Here is an 18235-nt window from a genome sequence, read left to right on the forward strand (position 1 = left end):
TAGGCCGGCTGGTGAAGAACGCTTGTCTGTTGCCCTCTGATGCCAAAATACCAGCGTGTGGAAGAATGATGAGCTGTTAAGTTGCCTTAAAACAAATGGCACTCATTTTTAAACTGGTTTCTCTCCTTTTAAAAATGACATTTGAAATGGAGCCCAGTGAAGTGGACACACAGTGTGTTCTTTCTATGTTCTTCACATTGTAAAGATAAGATAAGATAAGCCTTCATTAGTCCCACATGTTCTGTTCTTCTAAGGATGATTGTCAGTGTTTTCAGTTGTTATTGGGATTTTTGATAGTATCAAACTTTAAGTTATTATTCTCACTCCCGAGCTGTAACATATCCGAGGCGTTCCTGAGGAACGTGAAAGGTGACCTTCCACGTTCTTATGCTAGCGCCGGGTTATGGATGAAATCCAGTAGAATGAGGCTCCCGTGGTAAAACACTTTCCAGCCACGTACTCCAGCCCTGACCCTAACCTTAACCAGCATTTTAATGCCGTTAGACAACGCGATTGAAGTAAAACAAACGCACATGTGTAGATTCATTCCAAACGGTTCTCATGTTTCCGATCTCGTAATTTAAGGACGTGTCGGGTGCACGGAAGTGTAATATATCAACGATTTGTCACCTAGTGTAAAATGTTACGCTTTGGGAGTGAGAACGTGTTGGTAACAGAATTCTATTTGGAACGATTTATTTTTTGTGTGAAGACTTTGAAGTCGAGTGTCTGGCTGCATTGTTGCACCACAGAAACAAAAGTATGGGCCTAATCTTTGAAGTCAGTGCTTTCAATCCACTTGCTGCAGGTGCATAAAATCACACAGCAAGTCTGCCTTTACAGAAAGAATGGATTGTTCTATGCTGTAATGGGACCCCGTTGCAACAAGTCAGGTCATGAAATTTCCTCCTTCCCAGACATTCCACAATCAACTTAGTTGGAAAGGAAACAGTAAAGTACATAAGATTCATCAATGCAATTAAAACAATTTGAAATTAAAAACATTTACATGTCACAGGTACAGTTGGTTCAATCATTCAGGGCTTCTGGAGTGATGAATCTAAATCTGAAGTTGTTGTCAACATGTATGGAGGAGGTCCGCAGAGAGTCTACAGGCACCTATAAAATACAGTGGAAGCTGTCATTGTTTCAGGCTACGTCTCAGCCAGCGGTGTTGGGGAGTTTGGCAAAACACTGAATGCCATCAGATTTGGAGCCACCGTGCAACACGGAAACATGGAAAGTGTCATATTGCAGGTTCACTGTTCAGCATGAAAACGATCACAAATACACTGATATGGATAGCTGATAGAAAATCACTCACTGCAACATTATCAGTTAGACTGGCCTCCTACGAGCCCAGGCCCCAACCTTATTGAAGGATTAAGTTGGGATCCACTGGACAGGCAATGAAAACAAAAGCTGGAAAACTTTGGGATGCCCTTCAAAAAGCCTGGAAAATTCAGTTCAATTCAGTTTTATTTATGTAGCAAACGTCCGTAACAACAGTTCCCTGAAAGCTCAATAAAATTGTCCGAACGATGCTTTCGCCTGTTCTAGTGTGTTTCCATGTAGGGTTTTACATGTTAAAGCACTGCACCTCTTTCCCATTTTCCTAACCAAATATAAAGACAGGTGGGGGCTGATATGTAATGTAAAATGAGTAAAACAAAGCTTGTCTTTAAAAATGTAAATGTATGATATTTATGGGCCCGGCGTAGCTTTCAACTTTTTGAATTTTTCGCTGAGGCAGACTGGCCGGCTTTCTAAACTGAACAGGTGTTATTTCCCACTCTTTATGATGCTTCAGTATTTGACTTAGGGCTGCTCAATTAATCAAATTTTAATCACGATTACGATCTGGGCTTTCAACGATCATTAAAAATGACTGAGCCGATTATTAGCCCCTCCCTCATTTATCCGCGACACCTTAAAGGCCGGTCCGTGAAAATATCCGGTTGTTCAGTGATGACGCGACGAATCCTACTTCCGGGCCTAAAGTAGTCTGCGTTTAATATGGCTTTTGTGTTGTGAACATGTTTAATGTTTTGTATTTTCTTCTATTTGATCTCAAAAAGCTCCTAAAACAGTCAGTGATCCCTGTTGACCTCCCTCGGCTTTTATTACCTGTGATATTATTCTGTTATTATATGTTACCTTATAGATGTAATCAAAATAGTTGAATTATGATATTGTTGTAGATCATATTATACCCTTTAAAATAGAGTGTGTGATCTGTATGTAGTTTAGTTCTCATTATACTTTTGAGTTAACAGAACATATTCACATATTAGTTTATTAGATAAATGTGCATCACTCTGTATCCTTGATCTGCTGGGAATGTGTTACACTGTTTTCTTGACATGCTTAATTGTTGAATCATGAAGAGAAGGTTGTAAGCAGGAGACTCTGTGTCTAAAGACAGGGGAGATAGACAGACCACATTCCACACCCCCACCTTACAGAAAGCAGAGAAACAACTGCCGAGGTCATAACTTAGGCGCTGTAACAGAGAAAAAATGTGATGTTTTGGCTTTTACGACTAGCTGGGGGCCACTAGAGACTATAAAAAGCTGAGCAACCCGTCACCATTTTGAGACATGTGCCTGACCCTCTGGTAGCATCTCTCCCGTCCGGACGTTGTAATGCTCTGACTGTTGAATTGTATGGAAATAAATGATTGTTGATTGAGCATTTATACACCGAGTATTGTCCTTCCTTCAGCCCAAAGATTCAAAGAACTGCGTGTTTTCAACAACTTGGTGCCGTGTGACCCGGATCTTTGGTGTGCTGAGGAGGTGTAGATTTGACCTTTGGTGAGATCGTGAGGCGAGGTGAACAGAGGACCGGTCCAAAAATAAAAAGGTAAGCACAGCCTGTTGTATTATAAATACCAAATGTGCATATTGGGCTTTCCAAATTAATCTGAGGAAACGCTGCCTTTACTTCTTCGTCCTGCTGCTGATGATCCTGATCCTGATCAACTTGGCACTAACTATCTGGATCCTCAAAGTCATGATCTCAACATACAAATCTCAACATACCGCTAATCATTTATTTAAGCTCAGTTTTTAAAACCTTAGGATGTAACTACAGCCCAGCCCATGCAGCAGTATATGAATGACTAACCTCGTATTGTGGATGGATTATCTCAGTTGTTCTCCTGGCTGAAGTTTGGTCCTTTTACAGCATCCTACCATGCGATTACATTTGTTCCTGACCACTGAGAACACTCACGTTAACTTTTATCGAGTGGAAAAAAGTTAGCTTGTTTATATTATGCTAACATAGCTGTGTCGCTAGCGGTCACGTAGCACATCATTATATAGCAGCTAGCCCAACTTCAGTAACCCTACAAACGTCACTGCTGTTTAGTTTTCTGTCTTCATTTATGCTGGAAGTGATAACAGAGCTGTACGTTTTAATTTGTTTCCAAAACCCTGCAGTCAGGACATGCTACATTGTATTTAGATAGAAGCTAGCGAGCTAACTCCCTGCTAACTTCTAACTCCGTTAAATGTCATAAATTCCGTTTTCATGGATGCCTGGATGTTAAACTCAATTGTTACACCTGGTAGAGCAGAACGCTGATCATTTTATTAAAGATGAAAGCCTTTAGACAGTTTTTCAACTCTCAGTAATGCCACAGTGATCGTTTGATATATGGACCTGCAGCGGAGTTTAGGCCCAGACACGGCTAGTGATGTCAGACTGAACAACCGGATTGTCGGGCATAAACCGGTCCGTGGCGCAAAAAAGGTTGGAGACCGCTGATTAAGAGGACCCGAGGGAAGCTCGGAAAGCTAAGCAGAAGTTATTTGGAGAGTGACTGCCGTTGGTTGAAAAGAGAGTTTAAAAAAAAAAAAATAAACTTCAGTGGTGTTGCACACTATTTTATATTATTTTTTTAAAGTCATTGTTAACCCTTTAAAGCCGGTCAGAGCTGCATGCTCCGTTTTGCGTAACTATTTTTAAATCCCTGTAGAACCTGAACCGTGTAAGCTAGCGCAATAATTTGTTTTGCATATGAAACCGGAGGAGTTGTACTTACATCTTATGCCATCAGCTTGTCCTTGGTCACGGTTTCCTTCCACATAAAGCTTTGCAAAAATTGCATAAAAAGCGCTTGCAGGAACAAAAACATAATATTCCAGAAACACGCTTTGCCGATCCGATCAGCTGTTCGTAACACTTCCCACAGTGAAATGATGCACATGCTGTTTTCTTTGCAAATTTGCATCATAGGATTGTTTTTTGTTTTTCCTGCAGTATATAAAAATTGCTGTATCTCCAAAATAAAACTATGAAGACACTCAAAATAAATTTCCTGTGGTGGGAAACTATTTTTTGCAACTTTATTGTATTTAAAGTTTTGAGGGATAAACCTCTTAAACTTCTCCAAGTAGAAATATATGTAAACAAAACAAAAGCGATTTTCAATTTTTTTTGTAGTTTATTGCACTTTTTTGCAATTTATGTAATTACTATGCACTTAATGCATACATATTATTAAAATATGGGCTATAACAGTTGTATTGATGTATAGCAACTTGAAATGCTCCCACAAATGGCACTACAGCATGTAAAAAAATAATAATAATAATATAAGCTCTGGTGGACTTGGTTCTATAGTAGGTCTTAAAGGGTTAAATAAATATCGTCAAATAATCGTGATCTCAATTTCAGTGAAAATAATCGTGATTATCATTTTTGCCATAATCGAGCAGCCCTAATTTGACTGACATCCAACACAAATATTTTTCAATGCTCTCTCCAGCTTCTTTCTGTTGCAAGGGAAGGTTAAAGAAATAAAAGGCTGGCTTCCACATTAGTGCATATCTGTGTCTGTGTGTGCAAGAAAATATCAGCTAAAGACCAAATAAAGAAATAAGCACATACTTTGTTAAAAGGAGAAGTGGAGATAGTAATATCTTAAGACGTTTTACTGAGTATGGATTAATTAGCTTGGACCTCATCTACACTGGTAAAGGAGGAGCACACAGACCTGCAGTCATTACACGAGCCTACGTCGTGCTGTTTCTGATCATGTTTAGATGATGCATATATAAGGAGATGACTAGTTCTCTGTTTCTCCCACACTCATGTCTCTTTCTCACCTTCTTTCCTTCCAGGTATTTTTCCTCTTGATTTCCCCCCTTTCGCGGCCCCTCCTGGTGTAGTCTGAGTAACTGTGATAGTCTGAAGATAGTTCCTATCTTCAGACTATCACAGTCTGTTTCCTATCAAACTCCCAACTATGACCAACTCAATAAGGGGCCATTGCCCAGTCAAAACAACTCAGCATCTGGTGCTCGTCACTATCCACAGGCAAACATATCTTGGATCAGCTGCAGCCAGACTATTAGCTTCATGCTAATACTAGCACAAACATGTGGAGAGACACCAGGAGAAGCTCTGTCATCAAATGGATTTTATCGAGAAATACGCTTCAATCAAATTTTAAACAGAAAGAAGCTGTCATCAGTGAGGTGTAGTAGCCTTTGTTTCTCTACAGTTGTGACAAGAGTCCAAAGTTTTGGATCTAAGCAGCTTTTTTTTCTGTGCTGTGTCTCAGTTTCCAGTTTAAAAACATCCAACCGAGCCAATCCTATCACATCAGCTACAGAAACACACTGGGGGCAGGGACTTTATCAGATAAGAGTGATAAAGCCATGCCCAGAATTGCTATTACAATCAAATACCTGCTAAATGATATTTGATTGTTGTAGCAATCAATTAATAAAGAGACATTTTTGGTCTAATGTACAGGTATTTGGGTCCTGTAGTGTTATTGGGACATTTAAACATTTTGTTTAGTCACACTGCTTGTATAAGAACTAGAAAGGATGTGACAACGTATTCTGAAGAACAAAATAAAAGTCCCATTTTAAATGTGTGTGTTTGACACAGTCAAACAAGAAAACAGCAGTCATCGTTATATTTACCACTTGTCATTTAGAGATTAGTGACCTTTTGCCACACTCCCAAATCTACATGCTGTCTTTTGTGTTAATACAATCCGTCAGCCGCTCTGTGACAGCAGATTAATGTTCAGGTACAGAGGCTTGATGATAAAAACATACAAGGAGAAAACACGACTAACTTCCACCAAGCCTGTTACCCTGGGAGTCGCTCCACAGTCATCCAAATAACCAGCTGCAGCTCACATGCTGAATCCAAAATGAGTGCATGTCTTTAAAAAAAGTCTAAAGTCTCTTTACCACATGTTACGGCTAAGTACAACCGAGCAGCATACTCCTCTTCCTCCTCCTCTTCCTCTGAGTTAGGCTCAGGTATGTTGGCTAACAGCGGGTTGTCGTGGGGATTAGCTGACTGTGGATGTGATTGGTCAATGACAGATGGGCAGGAGGGGGAGGGCATGGGAGAACCTATGAAAGACCACATGAAAGAAAAAAGGATGATGAATGTGGAGAATGAACAAAAGTAACATCTTTGAAAAAGAAACGGCTGAACAATGAAGTATGGTGACGCTCGCTGATGCTGTGTTACACACACAAAACACACTGACAGGTGTGTGTCTTTGTACTACACAGTAAAACAATAATACAAGTGATCTTAAAATTCATCAGTTCTGTTGTAAGAATATGTGAGCAGCAACAATTAAAGAGCTCATGTGCAGCGTCGCTTCACTGAGGTGATTAGACAGGATGGTCGGCTCAGCACCACGTAACAAAGGCTCCGGTGCTGCGCCTGCTCGAGACCAGTCTCAAAACCAGCTGTGCATCCGTTTGGTAACGTTGGCATTTAGTGACTTCTGCTTGGGTGTGTACACATTAGTGTCTGTGTGTTTCATTCAAACAGAGAACTCGTCCACATTTGGAATCCATTCAAACGTGTATTTAAAACGACAAAAGCACCCTTCATTAAAACATTTCTGGCTATTCAGACACAAATGTGTTTGTTTCTAAATCTCACTCTCACATTAAAGTGAAATACAAACTCAGTGTTTGCTTATTTGCAGAAACAAAGCTGCAGTCTTGTTTGGCACTGACTGCAATTCACCTTTCTTAAGATTTCCCACCTTATACACAGCAAAGCTGCACAACGATCAACACTAACAATGGGCTGTGAGCTCAGCTCATGATGGTTGAGCTTCGACACAGAAATGCCCTCCTCGACTCCCCAACCCCACCAGCCTTCCTCCCTGTCCAGGATGTGCACATCATCACCTTTCAAAGTGGCCACTGGCCTGCAGGTGCAGACAGACTTGAGTCCTGGCCTGGGAAGGAAGCTCTTCTGTGTCACGAGAACTGTAACACTGTGTCTCACCCGAGACTAAATCTGCCTGTGGAGGAAGTCGGTATATTATGTAAGACACAATATTTATTTTAACGTATTCACCAACAGTTTCTGCAACTGTTCGTACAGTGGGAGGAAAAAAGATTTGTTTGGCTGTACGTGAAGGTTCTCAGTCATCCAGGTCATCGTAGTCTCATCTGAGCAGCTTCAGAACTGAAGAAGCTTCTTGGATGAGAGAGGTGAAACGTCTTCCAGCAACTTAAAGAAATCCAGATGCTTTTCTTTCTAAGCTCCTTAGACGATTGCTTGCATAATTTTTAAGTCATACATTGATTTGCCTGTCAGTGAGTCAAATAAGTATTCCGTTACAACCCATCGAATATTCTCACTCTCACAGATCAATTACAAATAGTCAACCTAAACTCATCAGTTACTTCCATTCCAACCCCTGCAGCAGCATGGGCAGGACCTAAGAGCCGACATCGGGGACAAGACTGTAGAAATGCATGAGGCTGGACGGGCCTACGAGACAATCAGCAAGAAGCTTGGTGGAAAATCATATCGCAGTAGCCTTAGAAGAAAAAACAGGGCCGCGCTATGAATTCTGGGACACAGCTTCTTCTTCTTCGGGGTTTAACAGCAGCTGGCATCCTTGTACACGCAGTGCTGCCATCTTCTGTTTCAGTCCGTTATTACACTCTTAAATCCTGCTACTTATTCCTGCGTCTTTTGTGATCTTACAAAGCTTCAAACGACGCGTCGACTATTAAATCAGTCGTCGACGATTTTGATAGTCGACGTAATCGTGGCAGCCCTAGTTGAGAGCGATGCTGTCTGCATGGGACATCAGTGAAGAGGACCTTGTTGCTATAACAACTGACAACGGCCCAAATATTGTGAAAGCTGTCAAGCTCAATAAATGGACACGGGTGCAATGTTTTGGGCACAGGCTGCACCTGGCAATCGGTAAGTGTGTACATCTTAATATATTTGGGTGGTGACATCTGGTGTGTTTTAAAGTGACTTTAATTCTGTGCGTCATATTCAAAATTGAAAGTATTAATGTTTGAATAATGTTTATATAGGCATAAAATACTTAAGACTGCTGAGCAGCAGTGTATCCAGAAGGTTTTTACAGAAGACTTATTGTGAGCCAGTGTTGATCATGTTGTGCTGTGAAATGTAGCAAAATACATGATTTTTAAAATGTTTTATTACTGTGCCAACCCTTTTTAACTTTGTAAATTAAAGATCCTGCCTGAAACCTGACATGGTCAATATGCTTGTGTTTCTTAGCAAGAACCTGGAGTAAACACTACTCAGGTAAACATCTACAACAGTAGTTTGATTGAACCGCTCAGGATACCAAGTCTGCTGCTGCCCCTTTTTGAAGTGCCCTGTTCAAGCCCTGCCTAATTTTAACTATCAGTGTTCTATTGAAGTTTTTTGCAAACAGCACTACCGTATTTCCCGGACTACAGAGCGCACCTGAATATTAGCTGCACAAGCTAAAAGCAGGGGAAAATCCTGTTTTGTACATACATTAGCCGCACCTGACTAAAAGCCGCAGGTGTTTCAATGTTGACTTATCATATGTAAGAGAATATGCACAAATCGAATTGTCAGGAAACAGATGGCTGTTTGGAGACACACCACTTTTATTAATATTTTGAAAAACAAGTTATGGGTACATATTTGCATAACCTTTTAGGGTATGTGTACAAGTAGTGGTAATTACAAGTACAAAACATGTACTGTGCTTCATAAATGAGTAACAAATGTAGTACATAACAGTAACCTACAGCACACCAGAAAAATAGATTCAGACTACCTTTTAGGCTCAGGTGCAGTGACACGGCTTTAACAAGAAGAAAAGTCAGTCATTCACCATCTTTCTCTTCTTCCTGCGCACTAAAACCACCAAAGTCCTCTCCTCCAGTGTCGGAAACGAACAGGCTCAGGGTGGCTTCATCATCCACTCTCAGCTCCTTTCTTTCGTTGTCACTTTCAAAACCAAAGAAATCCTCATTGTCAGTGTCAGAGTCGAACACCTTCTGAAGAGCCTCCTCTCCATCATGCAGCAGTCCAGCCCTTCGAAATCCGTTGGTGATTGTGGATGTTTTCACACTTTCCCACGCTGTCAGAATCCACCGGTGGAGTTGGGCATAACTTGCTTTTCGCAAGTTTATCGCCGCTCATCATCCACGCCTCCAGCTGAACGCGTAGCGCTACTTTGAAGTTTGTTTTTCGCGCTACTTCGTACGGCACTACGTTGCCTGGCGGATGGACATGTGACTAACATACCACTCTTGAACTCCGATCCTTCCGCCAGGCAACGTAGTGCCGTACAACAGCGGAACAAACAAAACAAATCCGCTCATGGACAATCCATAGAAAAGCCGCACCTGACTAAAAGCCGCAGGGTTCAAAGCTTGTGCAAAAAGTAGCGGCTTATAGCCCGACAATTACGGTATTTAATGTTTTTGTTTAAGAGTTTATAGTTTTCACGAGTCACATGGCAGTGCTTAGTATTTATTATCGTTTTTTCTGTGTTCAATTGACATTTGTGTTTGTGACATTATTTGTTTACAAGTTCTAGTACCTCAAGGCCTTAGCAGAGATAGGCCTTTGTCCATGACGGCATTACATTTGCACAATCATTGTTTACTTTGTGAATAGCCAATGTGAAACATATTTATTATTAAACTATTTTGTTTACAAGGGATACACATTTTTTAGAGAGCATGGTTACATATTGTATCCTACACTTTTTATTTTGTTCAGTTAATAAATCTTAACCACTAAAAGTACTTACTACTATTGTCTTCATTTATTTTCAGTGACATTTTACAGTCCTTTAAAGTGGTAATAATATAATTGCAATGAATAGGTCTAGGGGGAATAATATTATCAAAATAACTGGAGGAACTATGCTGCCTGCCACAGCCCCATCAAATGAAGAAAACAAAAACGTTTGTTTCTTTGGCACTTGGGGTGGTTATCGTCCATTTATCGTTATCGAGGTTAACTGCTCAATTTATCGTGATATTGATTTTAGGCCATATCGCCCAGCCCTACTCTGATGGATCTCCATTTCTTACTCTATGATTCGTCAGAACAGTCGCAGTAATAAAACATAACAGCCTGCTTCCTTCCCATATTACAGTTTTTGCTCGTTGCTTGAACACTATAAACCCATGCTTAGACTAAAGTAACACAACTTGAAGCTTTTGTTACCATACCTCAAACACATGTACCCATACCTTAAACAAAAGTGCTGCTTTGCACTCTGGTTGCAATTATGCAACACACATGGTCCTGCATACTACACTCTATTTCATACATAAGACACTTCGTTCAAAAATGAAATTTCAGGGTGCCATTTGGAAAACACATGTATCCAAAATACAAAACACATCGGGTAATTGCAACCACTCAAATATACACCTGAAGGCACTTACTTGCAAAACTGAACACCAATTAGCCAACCACAAAAAGCCCTCAGTTTAGCCAATTCAAGAACTTTGCAAGCATGGATGGAGGGAGAGCAAGAGGAAGAGGAGGAGGAGGTCAAAGAGGCCATGCACGGACCCATATTTCTGATGATATAAGAGCAACTTTGGTGGACCATGTCATCAACCACGGCCTAACTATGAGGGAAGCTGGGCAGAGAGTCCACCCACATCTAAGCCGCTTCACAGTGGCATCTGTAATACGAACATTCCGACTAGAAAACAGGTCTGTCTTCATCTCACTGCCTTCTACTCTACTCAGATGGTTTTCATAGTACTGTTCTACAGTTACCATATCAAGTGTGCAGGGTACTGCAGGGTGCTAATGCTCCTTTTGCAGCCAAAGTGGTAGTTTCTGTGAAACATACCATGATTACTTATATTGAAGTACAGTGTTGTACAGTGGATGATACAGTACATACAGTAAAGTACTGTAAGAAAAATAAGCAAACCGATGACAATATGTGGTTGTATTTCTCTAGAATGACTCGAAGACCTTCTGGGGGAGGACGCCAACGCCTGTTCACACAACGGCAGGAACTTGCTGTTGTGGACCTAGTGAGGGCAGACAATGCCATCCGTCTCCACCAGCTACGACGGAAAATACTTGCAGACAGGCGAGTGTTCAGCAACATAGACCATGTGAGCATCACCACCATCAGACGCATCTTGGGTAAACACAGCATCACCATGAAGCAGCTCTACAGAGTCCCATTCGAGAGGAACAGTGACGGGGTCAAAGGACTTCGAGCTGAATATGTACCAATATGCCTTCTGAATGAACAATGGAAATCAAAGACTGCAGTGTTTTATATAAAGTAGACTAGTGTGTTCCCCCTGCTCTGTAAGTGTTTGCATATGATGCAAGTATGTGTCATTTTGTCAACAGAGTTACATTTTGACAAAGGAATGTTAGGTTTTGACAGCAGAGTTTAGGTTTTGGGAGTAGAGTTTCAATTTGGTGCAGATGTGAATGGTATATTTCCCAGTGTTGTGTCATGTTTACTTGTGTTTAGGGTTTTGGCACAATGAGCAAAGTTTTGCAAAATGTGTTCAGGCAACGGGCAAAAACTGTAACACAGCTGCAATAACATTTTGACTAAAACCAGATAAAGACCCTACTCTACCTACCGACCTCTGTCAATACCCACATTAAAGTTATCCCTGAGTCACTTGCATCTAAGTTAGAAACAGTCCCTGAATAAGTCATAACGACCAAACAGGGTTCGTCAAAGGCAGACGTTCTACTAATACATTTAGAAGGTTATTCAACCTCATTAGCCTGGCACCGCGACGCAACGCTAAAGCAACAGACGAGATGCAGAAAAGGCCTTTTGGTCTTCCTTTTCATGGTTCATGGTTTTGGAAAGTCTTTTATTCATTGGATAAGAACTGTATATAATTCACCAAAGGCCACAGTCTCCACTAACAGCATCATATCACAATCTTTCACCCTGTGATAGGTTGAAATCTTGATAGGTTGAACGCTCAGCTTTTCAGCATCAACTCAATCTGCTGTGTTTGGAAGCAGAGCTGAGTATGACCCAAAGAACACTGTTTCTACAGCCACGCATGGAGCTGGAAACATTATACGTACTTCTGCTAAAGCTGCAGGATGACCTCACCACACTGAGGGTCCAACGGGCCACGACATGTACCGTTGGAAGATAACAGAGACGAACACAGCCAGAACACGGAATGTGGGACAGTCGTCAGGCATGACAATGACCCATTAAATGAATTTTCAAAATAAAAGTGCAGGGCTCACCATTTTGAGGACGTCGTTGTTGTTATGGACCTAACTTTAGTTTTAGACCGTTTTCTGTCTATCATTCAAAATAAATGTAAATTCATTTTGTTGTTAAATTCAATTTCAATTTATTTATTTATTTTATAATTTTTGTTTATTTGTCATCGTATTTTAAAAGGTTAAAACTCTGAAGGCAGTGGACAGCACATCTGCAGGCTGCAAGTGAGTGTGTGAAAACTAGCTGCGTACCAATTTGATTATCATCTAAAGACAAATTCTATTGTTAGGTAAAGGCTACAGTATTGGAGCGAGACCCCAAAGACCCGATAATCCCCTATTATTAGCCTGAGGCAAAAGGCAAACAAGGGTTATAAATTGTTTAAAGTCTATGTCCTTCTGTCCTACGGTTCAAAGAAGCAGTGAAAAAAGGGAATGCACATAAAAAGGCATGAACTACTTACGTCCATTAAACAGTTAATGCCATCATGCTGCAAGCATCAAGTGCATTATAGTAACTCCAGCTAATCAGTGTCCACTGCTTTAACCAAACTTCAATATGTGGGCTCCAAATGCATTTATTACTTTATATGCTATACTGCATAAAAGTTATTTTGATTATAAGACCATACAGTGCTGTGTTTCATGTAAGAGCTAGCAGTGTTTTACACAGTGATGAGAAATGAGCTGTTTCTGAAAGGCTGATTGGACTCCACAGAACATGTGGCCTGGAGCCACTTCACAAAAATCAGATAGTTCTCTATACCGTTATACTTAATATAGAGCCAACACTAACCTGAGCAGAAAATCTGAAGGCACTTCCCACAGTACGATCACTCACAGTGTGAAATACAGGAAGTGGAATCATTACAGTTGGGTTAAGCAAGGACATCACACACATGCTAACTAGAGAAAGAGCTATGCCTAAACATCACATAAGCATATCTATCTATCTATACACAGACTCACTATTTAAATAAAACCTTTGTGCACCTTTCCCACAGCCACTGAGATGTGAGGTTCAGACAAAATGAGACAAATTTGAATTCTTCTTGTCTTACAGCAACTTTGGTCAGTCAGTAAAACGAGTGCAGGTCGATCTGCCTCCCTGTGTCTCTGTCTCTCTGTTGTGCAAGTTTGTGAGATGGTGTCATTAGGGCTGCACGATTAATCGTTAGAAAATCGCGATCTCGATTCATGCTTATGTGCGATCTCATTTCCAAATGACAACGATTAAAAAAAAAAAAAAAAAAAAAGACGACGACGATTGTACTGCATTTTGATCCGGGACGTACTCTGCATGAAAACAAGCGCTCACTCTTCCTGCTCAACAAATGACAAGGGCGGAGCCTTATACCACGTGATACAGAAGCTGTGCCGTGTGATGCTAAAATTAGCAGGAAAAAACCACGGAGAGCACGTCAGGGATGACGAGAAAGTGACAGGAGAAAATCCGTCCCGGTCAACCACCCAAACATCAATAACGGGAACCTTATACAGCGCTTCCCTATACCCGTCGAACTCCCGCAGGCACAAAGAAATCACGGAGGCTATCACTTATCACCTGACCAAAGATATGGCTCCATCAACACTGTGCAAAACGAGGGATTTAGGAAAATGATCAACACCCTAGACAAACGCTACACAGTGCCGTCCCGCAACTATTTTTCTATTGTTGCACTACCTGCTCTGTACACGCAGCGTCGAGCAACGGTGGAGACGGAATTTCAAGCAGTACAACATTTTGTTGTTTTTATGTTTATTTATTGTTTTTTTGTTCAGTCGCAACTGTTACGAAGTTGATGTGCAGTTAATAAGTGCAATAAATATTTATACTGGAAAAGAAAATCGTGAGAGAATCGTGATCTCAATTCTAAGCCAAAAAATCGTGATTCTCATTTTATGCAAAATCGTGCAGCCCTACTGTCAGCCTTTGGTTATAGATGACTGTGAGCTGGTGAAAATCCACTCTGTGCTGGGCAAGGCAGAAAGACCTCAGCTACAATGTAACAGAAGCAAAACAAACAAACAACAACAGAAAAACAGCAGAAACCCACAAACACTAGGCTGAACAAACATTAGGTTTGGTGTCAACAAACTGATTTGTGCTACAGTGACCGAACATAAGCTGCTGTGTGTTCTGTGACATATAGAAGCAGCGCTGCTTTGTGTAATAGCTGTAGCATTTTCATGTTAGAAAGGAAAGGAAATTTAGACTAGTCATAATATTTCCATCAAATACTCCAGTGTATAATCAGCCGACACAAATACGCACAGTACGGACGCACGCACACGTATGACGTCCGTCCCCTGGCAGCAGAGGTTTTGCTCATGTGGCCTTTGGAGGAATGATGTGTGTGTGGGGTATAAATTAGGCCTATCCATAGGGTACCACGAAACAAAGAGCAATATGTTGCCGTCTCTTTCCACAGACACACGGAGCAGCCGCACAACCAAACACTTACCAGTCTCTCCGAGGCAAACTGGGAAATGTAAACTGGTGAGATTTACGTCACAATACTATGTTCTTGTTGTTTCTGGAGTAGTTTAGTTAATAACTGCCTTTTTAAATTAATGATTTGTAATTGTTTTCTTCGTCACCATGGCAATGAGGCTCAGGTGGATCAAAACTCTCCTGAAAACCAAACAAAAAAGGAAAAACTTCACAAAGGAAGGCTCCATCCACAGGCTGAAACCAGTTGCTCTCATATGTTTGACAACAAAAATGCATAATTCTGTTCAACTGTCCTGTCTCTTAACTTTCAGCTCAGCTGCACAATAGCTTCATGTCAGCGATTATCAAAGATAATCACCTCAAAATCCAAAGCATGCCAAGTTATATTAATGTGCACCCCTCATGGATGCAGTCACAGCGACCCAGCACAGTCACACAGGGGCTCAGCTACTCTCTGACATCCTAGTACATAGGTACACATGCTCAATCATCCAGGTAAGTAAATCCCAAAAGGTGGATCCTGTTCATCTGGACGTAGCGTTTCATCATCATCCAAGTGACTTCTCAGCTGACTGCAGGTTTCCCCAACCTCATTAGTATGCATGGTCATTTGCATATATGCATATTAATGAGCAACACACTGACCTCATAGCCCATTGTTCATCCAGTTGGCTAGTGTCAGTCATCGTGCAAATGTACTGTTTATCAGGTTGGGGAAACCTGCAGTCAGCTGAGACTGATGCAGTCACTGGGTAGAAGTAGAAGAGTCATGTTGATGTTGAAAGAGTAACTTGCTCTACATTACGGCTGAAAACAGTCGACCATTGAATCCAAAAAATATCCAAAAATAAGTTGGCCTTTAAGCCATAAATGTCTTTGGCCAAAACGTAATTTGAGTGCTCGACCAAAGAGAAGCACTGCAGCCAGGGAGTGGATCCAAGCCCCTGTGGTGCTGAAGAATTTGTCCTTCTGCACTGTGGAGGCATCCAGAATGAGAAGAAGTTTTGTGTTTTCCTCTGTCCAACAAATGAAACCGGTATTAATGGGTTCAAATCGAACAATGCTTTAAAGGTGCACTGAAAATGAACCGCAGATAACCTGAAACATGAACCAATGCAGGCGCCAGCTTCACTCAGTGGGTAAGCACAAGGCAGTGACCTGTGGCCTGTGCTGCATGTCTCCACTACAGCCATCAAATCGAACAAGCGCACTTTGCACCCAAAGATGTGACTGAAATGATTTTTCCTCTGTGATAACTTTGAGCTCTTGTCACATCATATCGAAGGACACAAAGCCAGCGTACAGTCTACACTGGCCAGTGGCATTAGTGGCATAGAGCACTGAAGGTAAACCAGACAAACCAGGTCACCCACACTGCGTGAACACAGAGGCCAACGCTTCACTTTTGTCTTGAGTGCCTGCTTTGCTTTTACCTTGACAGCTGAAGGGGACCTCCAAGGCAAGTTTCCCTCTCTCACTGTGTGTGTGTGTGTGTGTGTGTGTGTGTGTGTGTGTGTGTGTGTGTGTGTGTGTGTGTGTGTGTGTGTGTGTGTGTGTGTCATTTGCTGACCTTACAGGACAGAAAATCCCCTCTCGTCCCAGTGCCTCAAGCGGACATGGTGTTGTGTATCAGGCAGATCAACATGTGTGTTGGATGATTTCTATGTGATAGCAGAAAAAAGCAATGACAGCAACACGTAGAGTCTCGAGTGACTGCTGTGTGCTGCTGCGACGCAGTGACGACTCACTCAGTAATGTAACATCTCTGAGTAGCTTATACTGTTCTTCACTTCACATCGTATGATATCATGTAAGTCAAGACTCGTGTGCTGGTTTATCCCATTCTCACACTTTAGCACCCAGCTGTTACAGCCTGCGTGCTGCGTTCACGTCACAGTTTTAGATCAAGCCTATAGCCAGGGCTGCACATCAGTGGTCCGCAGGTGCGCATGCGCTGTCAAAATAAAAGATGCGCACCAGACAAGAAGCTGCAACGCGCGCTTGCGTACATGAGATTTTCTGGAGGAGGACAGACATTTGTTTAGAACTCTTAAAGATGTCGAACACCAAAGTAACTGATTAAAGGAGCTTGCTTCTTCGACATCTTCTGGTGCGCATCTTTTATTTTGACAGCGCATGCGCACCTGCGGACCACTGATGTGCAGCCCTGACTATATCTCTGATGTAGCTGTTAGGAGCAGCCAACTGCACCCAGGGCCAGGAGATGTTTGCTTCTTGTTGCACACAGACAAGTGAAGCGTGTGTGCTTTTGTGCACGTGTGTGTAACCTGGTGCAGAAAAGCAGAGGCGCCTGTCGTACTGTCAAAAGAAAACGGCCCCACGGAGAAATACCAGCTTACACAGACAAAAACTAAACACACACTTCCTGTTTGTCTTGAGTGGCTGTTCTGCTTTTCACTTAAGGCTGACAGTGACCCGCTGAGAGGAGTTTCTCTTGTGTGTCATTTGCTGCCTTACAAGAAGACGGAGTATCCTCTTTGGTCTTAGTCTGCCTCGTCTGTCATACCAAAAGCAGCAGAGAATGAAATACAAAGGCTACCGTGTAAGTACCTGCTGATGTCACTAGCACAGAAGCAAACAGGGCCAGTCTTTAAGTGAAGCAGCTTCCCTGAGCAGTGATCTGCTGAAGAGTCCTTGCTGTGTTTCAGAGAGACAACTGTCCACCGTCCAGCACAGTACGGATCTAGTTGCTCCGGTACAACTGAACCTGCTTTGAAGTGTATTACTCTGTTATCCAAACACTACTTGTATAATAATAATTATTACAGGTTACTGTGAGACTGTATCAGTTCTCATCGAATCCTAACAAACAACACTGGGGACGGCTCTAAATCTGCTTCTGTCCCTTAAATATTCAAAAGCGAGATGTCTCAAATTTACAACTACTTCACTCTTGAAACTGAGACATGCAAGTTAACAACAAATGTTTGGATACCAGCTGTCTTACATCTGCGTCCCCACACATGTTGAAGCTTTAAGTATTTCTTTAAATATATTAGGGCTTTGAAAGCCCTAAAACTGAGCTGTGTGCCCTGCAGTGTGTGTGTGTCTGCTCCAGTTACCACCCCTAAGGAAGCAGATTCTGATTCCTACTGTTTGGACTTTTGTCAACATGCCAATGCAGCATTTATCATTTTAGGTGTCAACAACGTTAATAGCCAATCTGACATTTGGACTCGAGCAGGGAACAAGTGCACTCACAAGTATCTGCAAAGAGTCATTAACTGAATGATAAATAAT

The 18235-nt window shown here is 41.6% G+C and overlaps 1 protein-coding gene across 11 annotated transcripts in view; it reads right to left on the bottom strand.

The window, feature by feature from the left end:
* The window catches only part of tenm3 (teneurin transmembrane protein 3), a 335219-nt gene that overhangs the window by 146341 nt on the left and 170643 nt on the right, over nucleotides 1–18235 (bottom strand). For 7 of the 11 annotated variants that reach the window (XM_076884527.1, XM_076884523.1, XM_076884525.1 and 4 more), the window contains one exon: nucleotides 6222–6389. The exons of the other annotated variants lie outside the window; for them this stretch is intronic. In XM_076884527.1, the coding sequence (XP_076740642.1) occupies nucleotides 6222–6389 (168 nt within the window). The remainder of the gene's footprint in view (nucleotides 1–6221; nucleotides 6390–18235) is intronic. 11 annotated transcript variants of the gene reach the window in all.

Source organism: Maylandia zebra, linkage group LG6, assembly GCF_041146795.1.
Source record: "Maylandia zebra isolate NMK-2024a linkage group LG6, Mzebra_GT3a, whole genome shotgun sequence".
Lineage (NCBI taxonomy): Eukaryota > Metazoa > Chordata > Actinopteri > Cichliformes > Cichlidae > Maylandia > Maylandia zebra.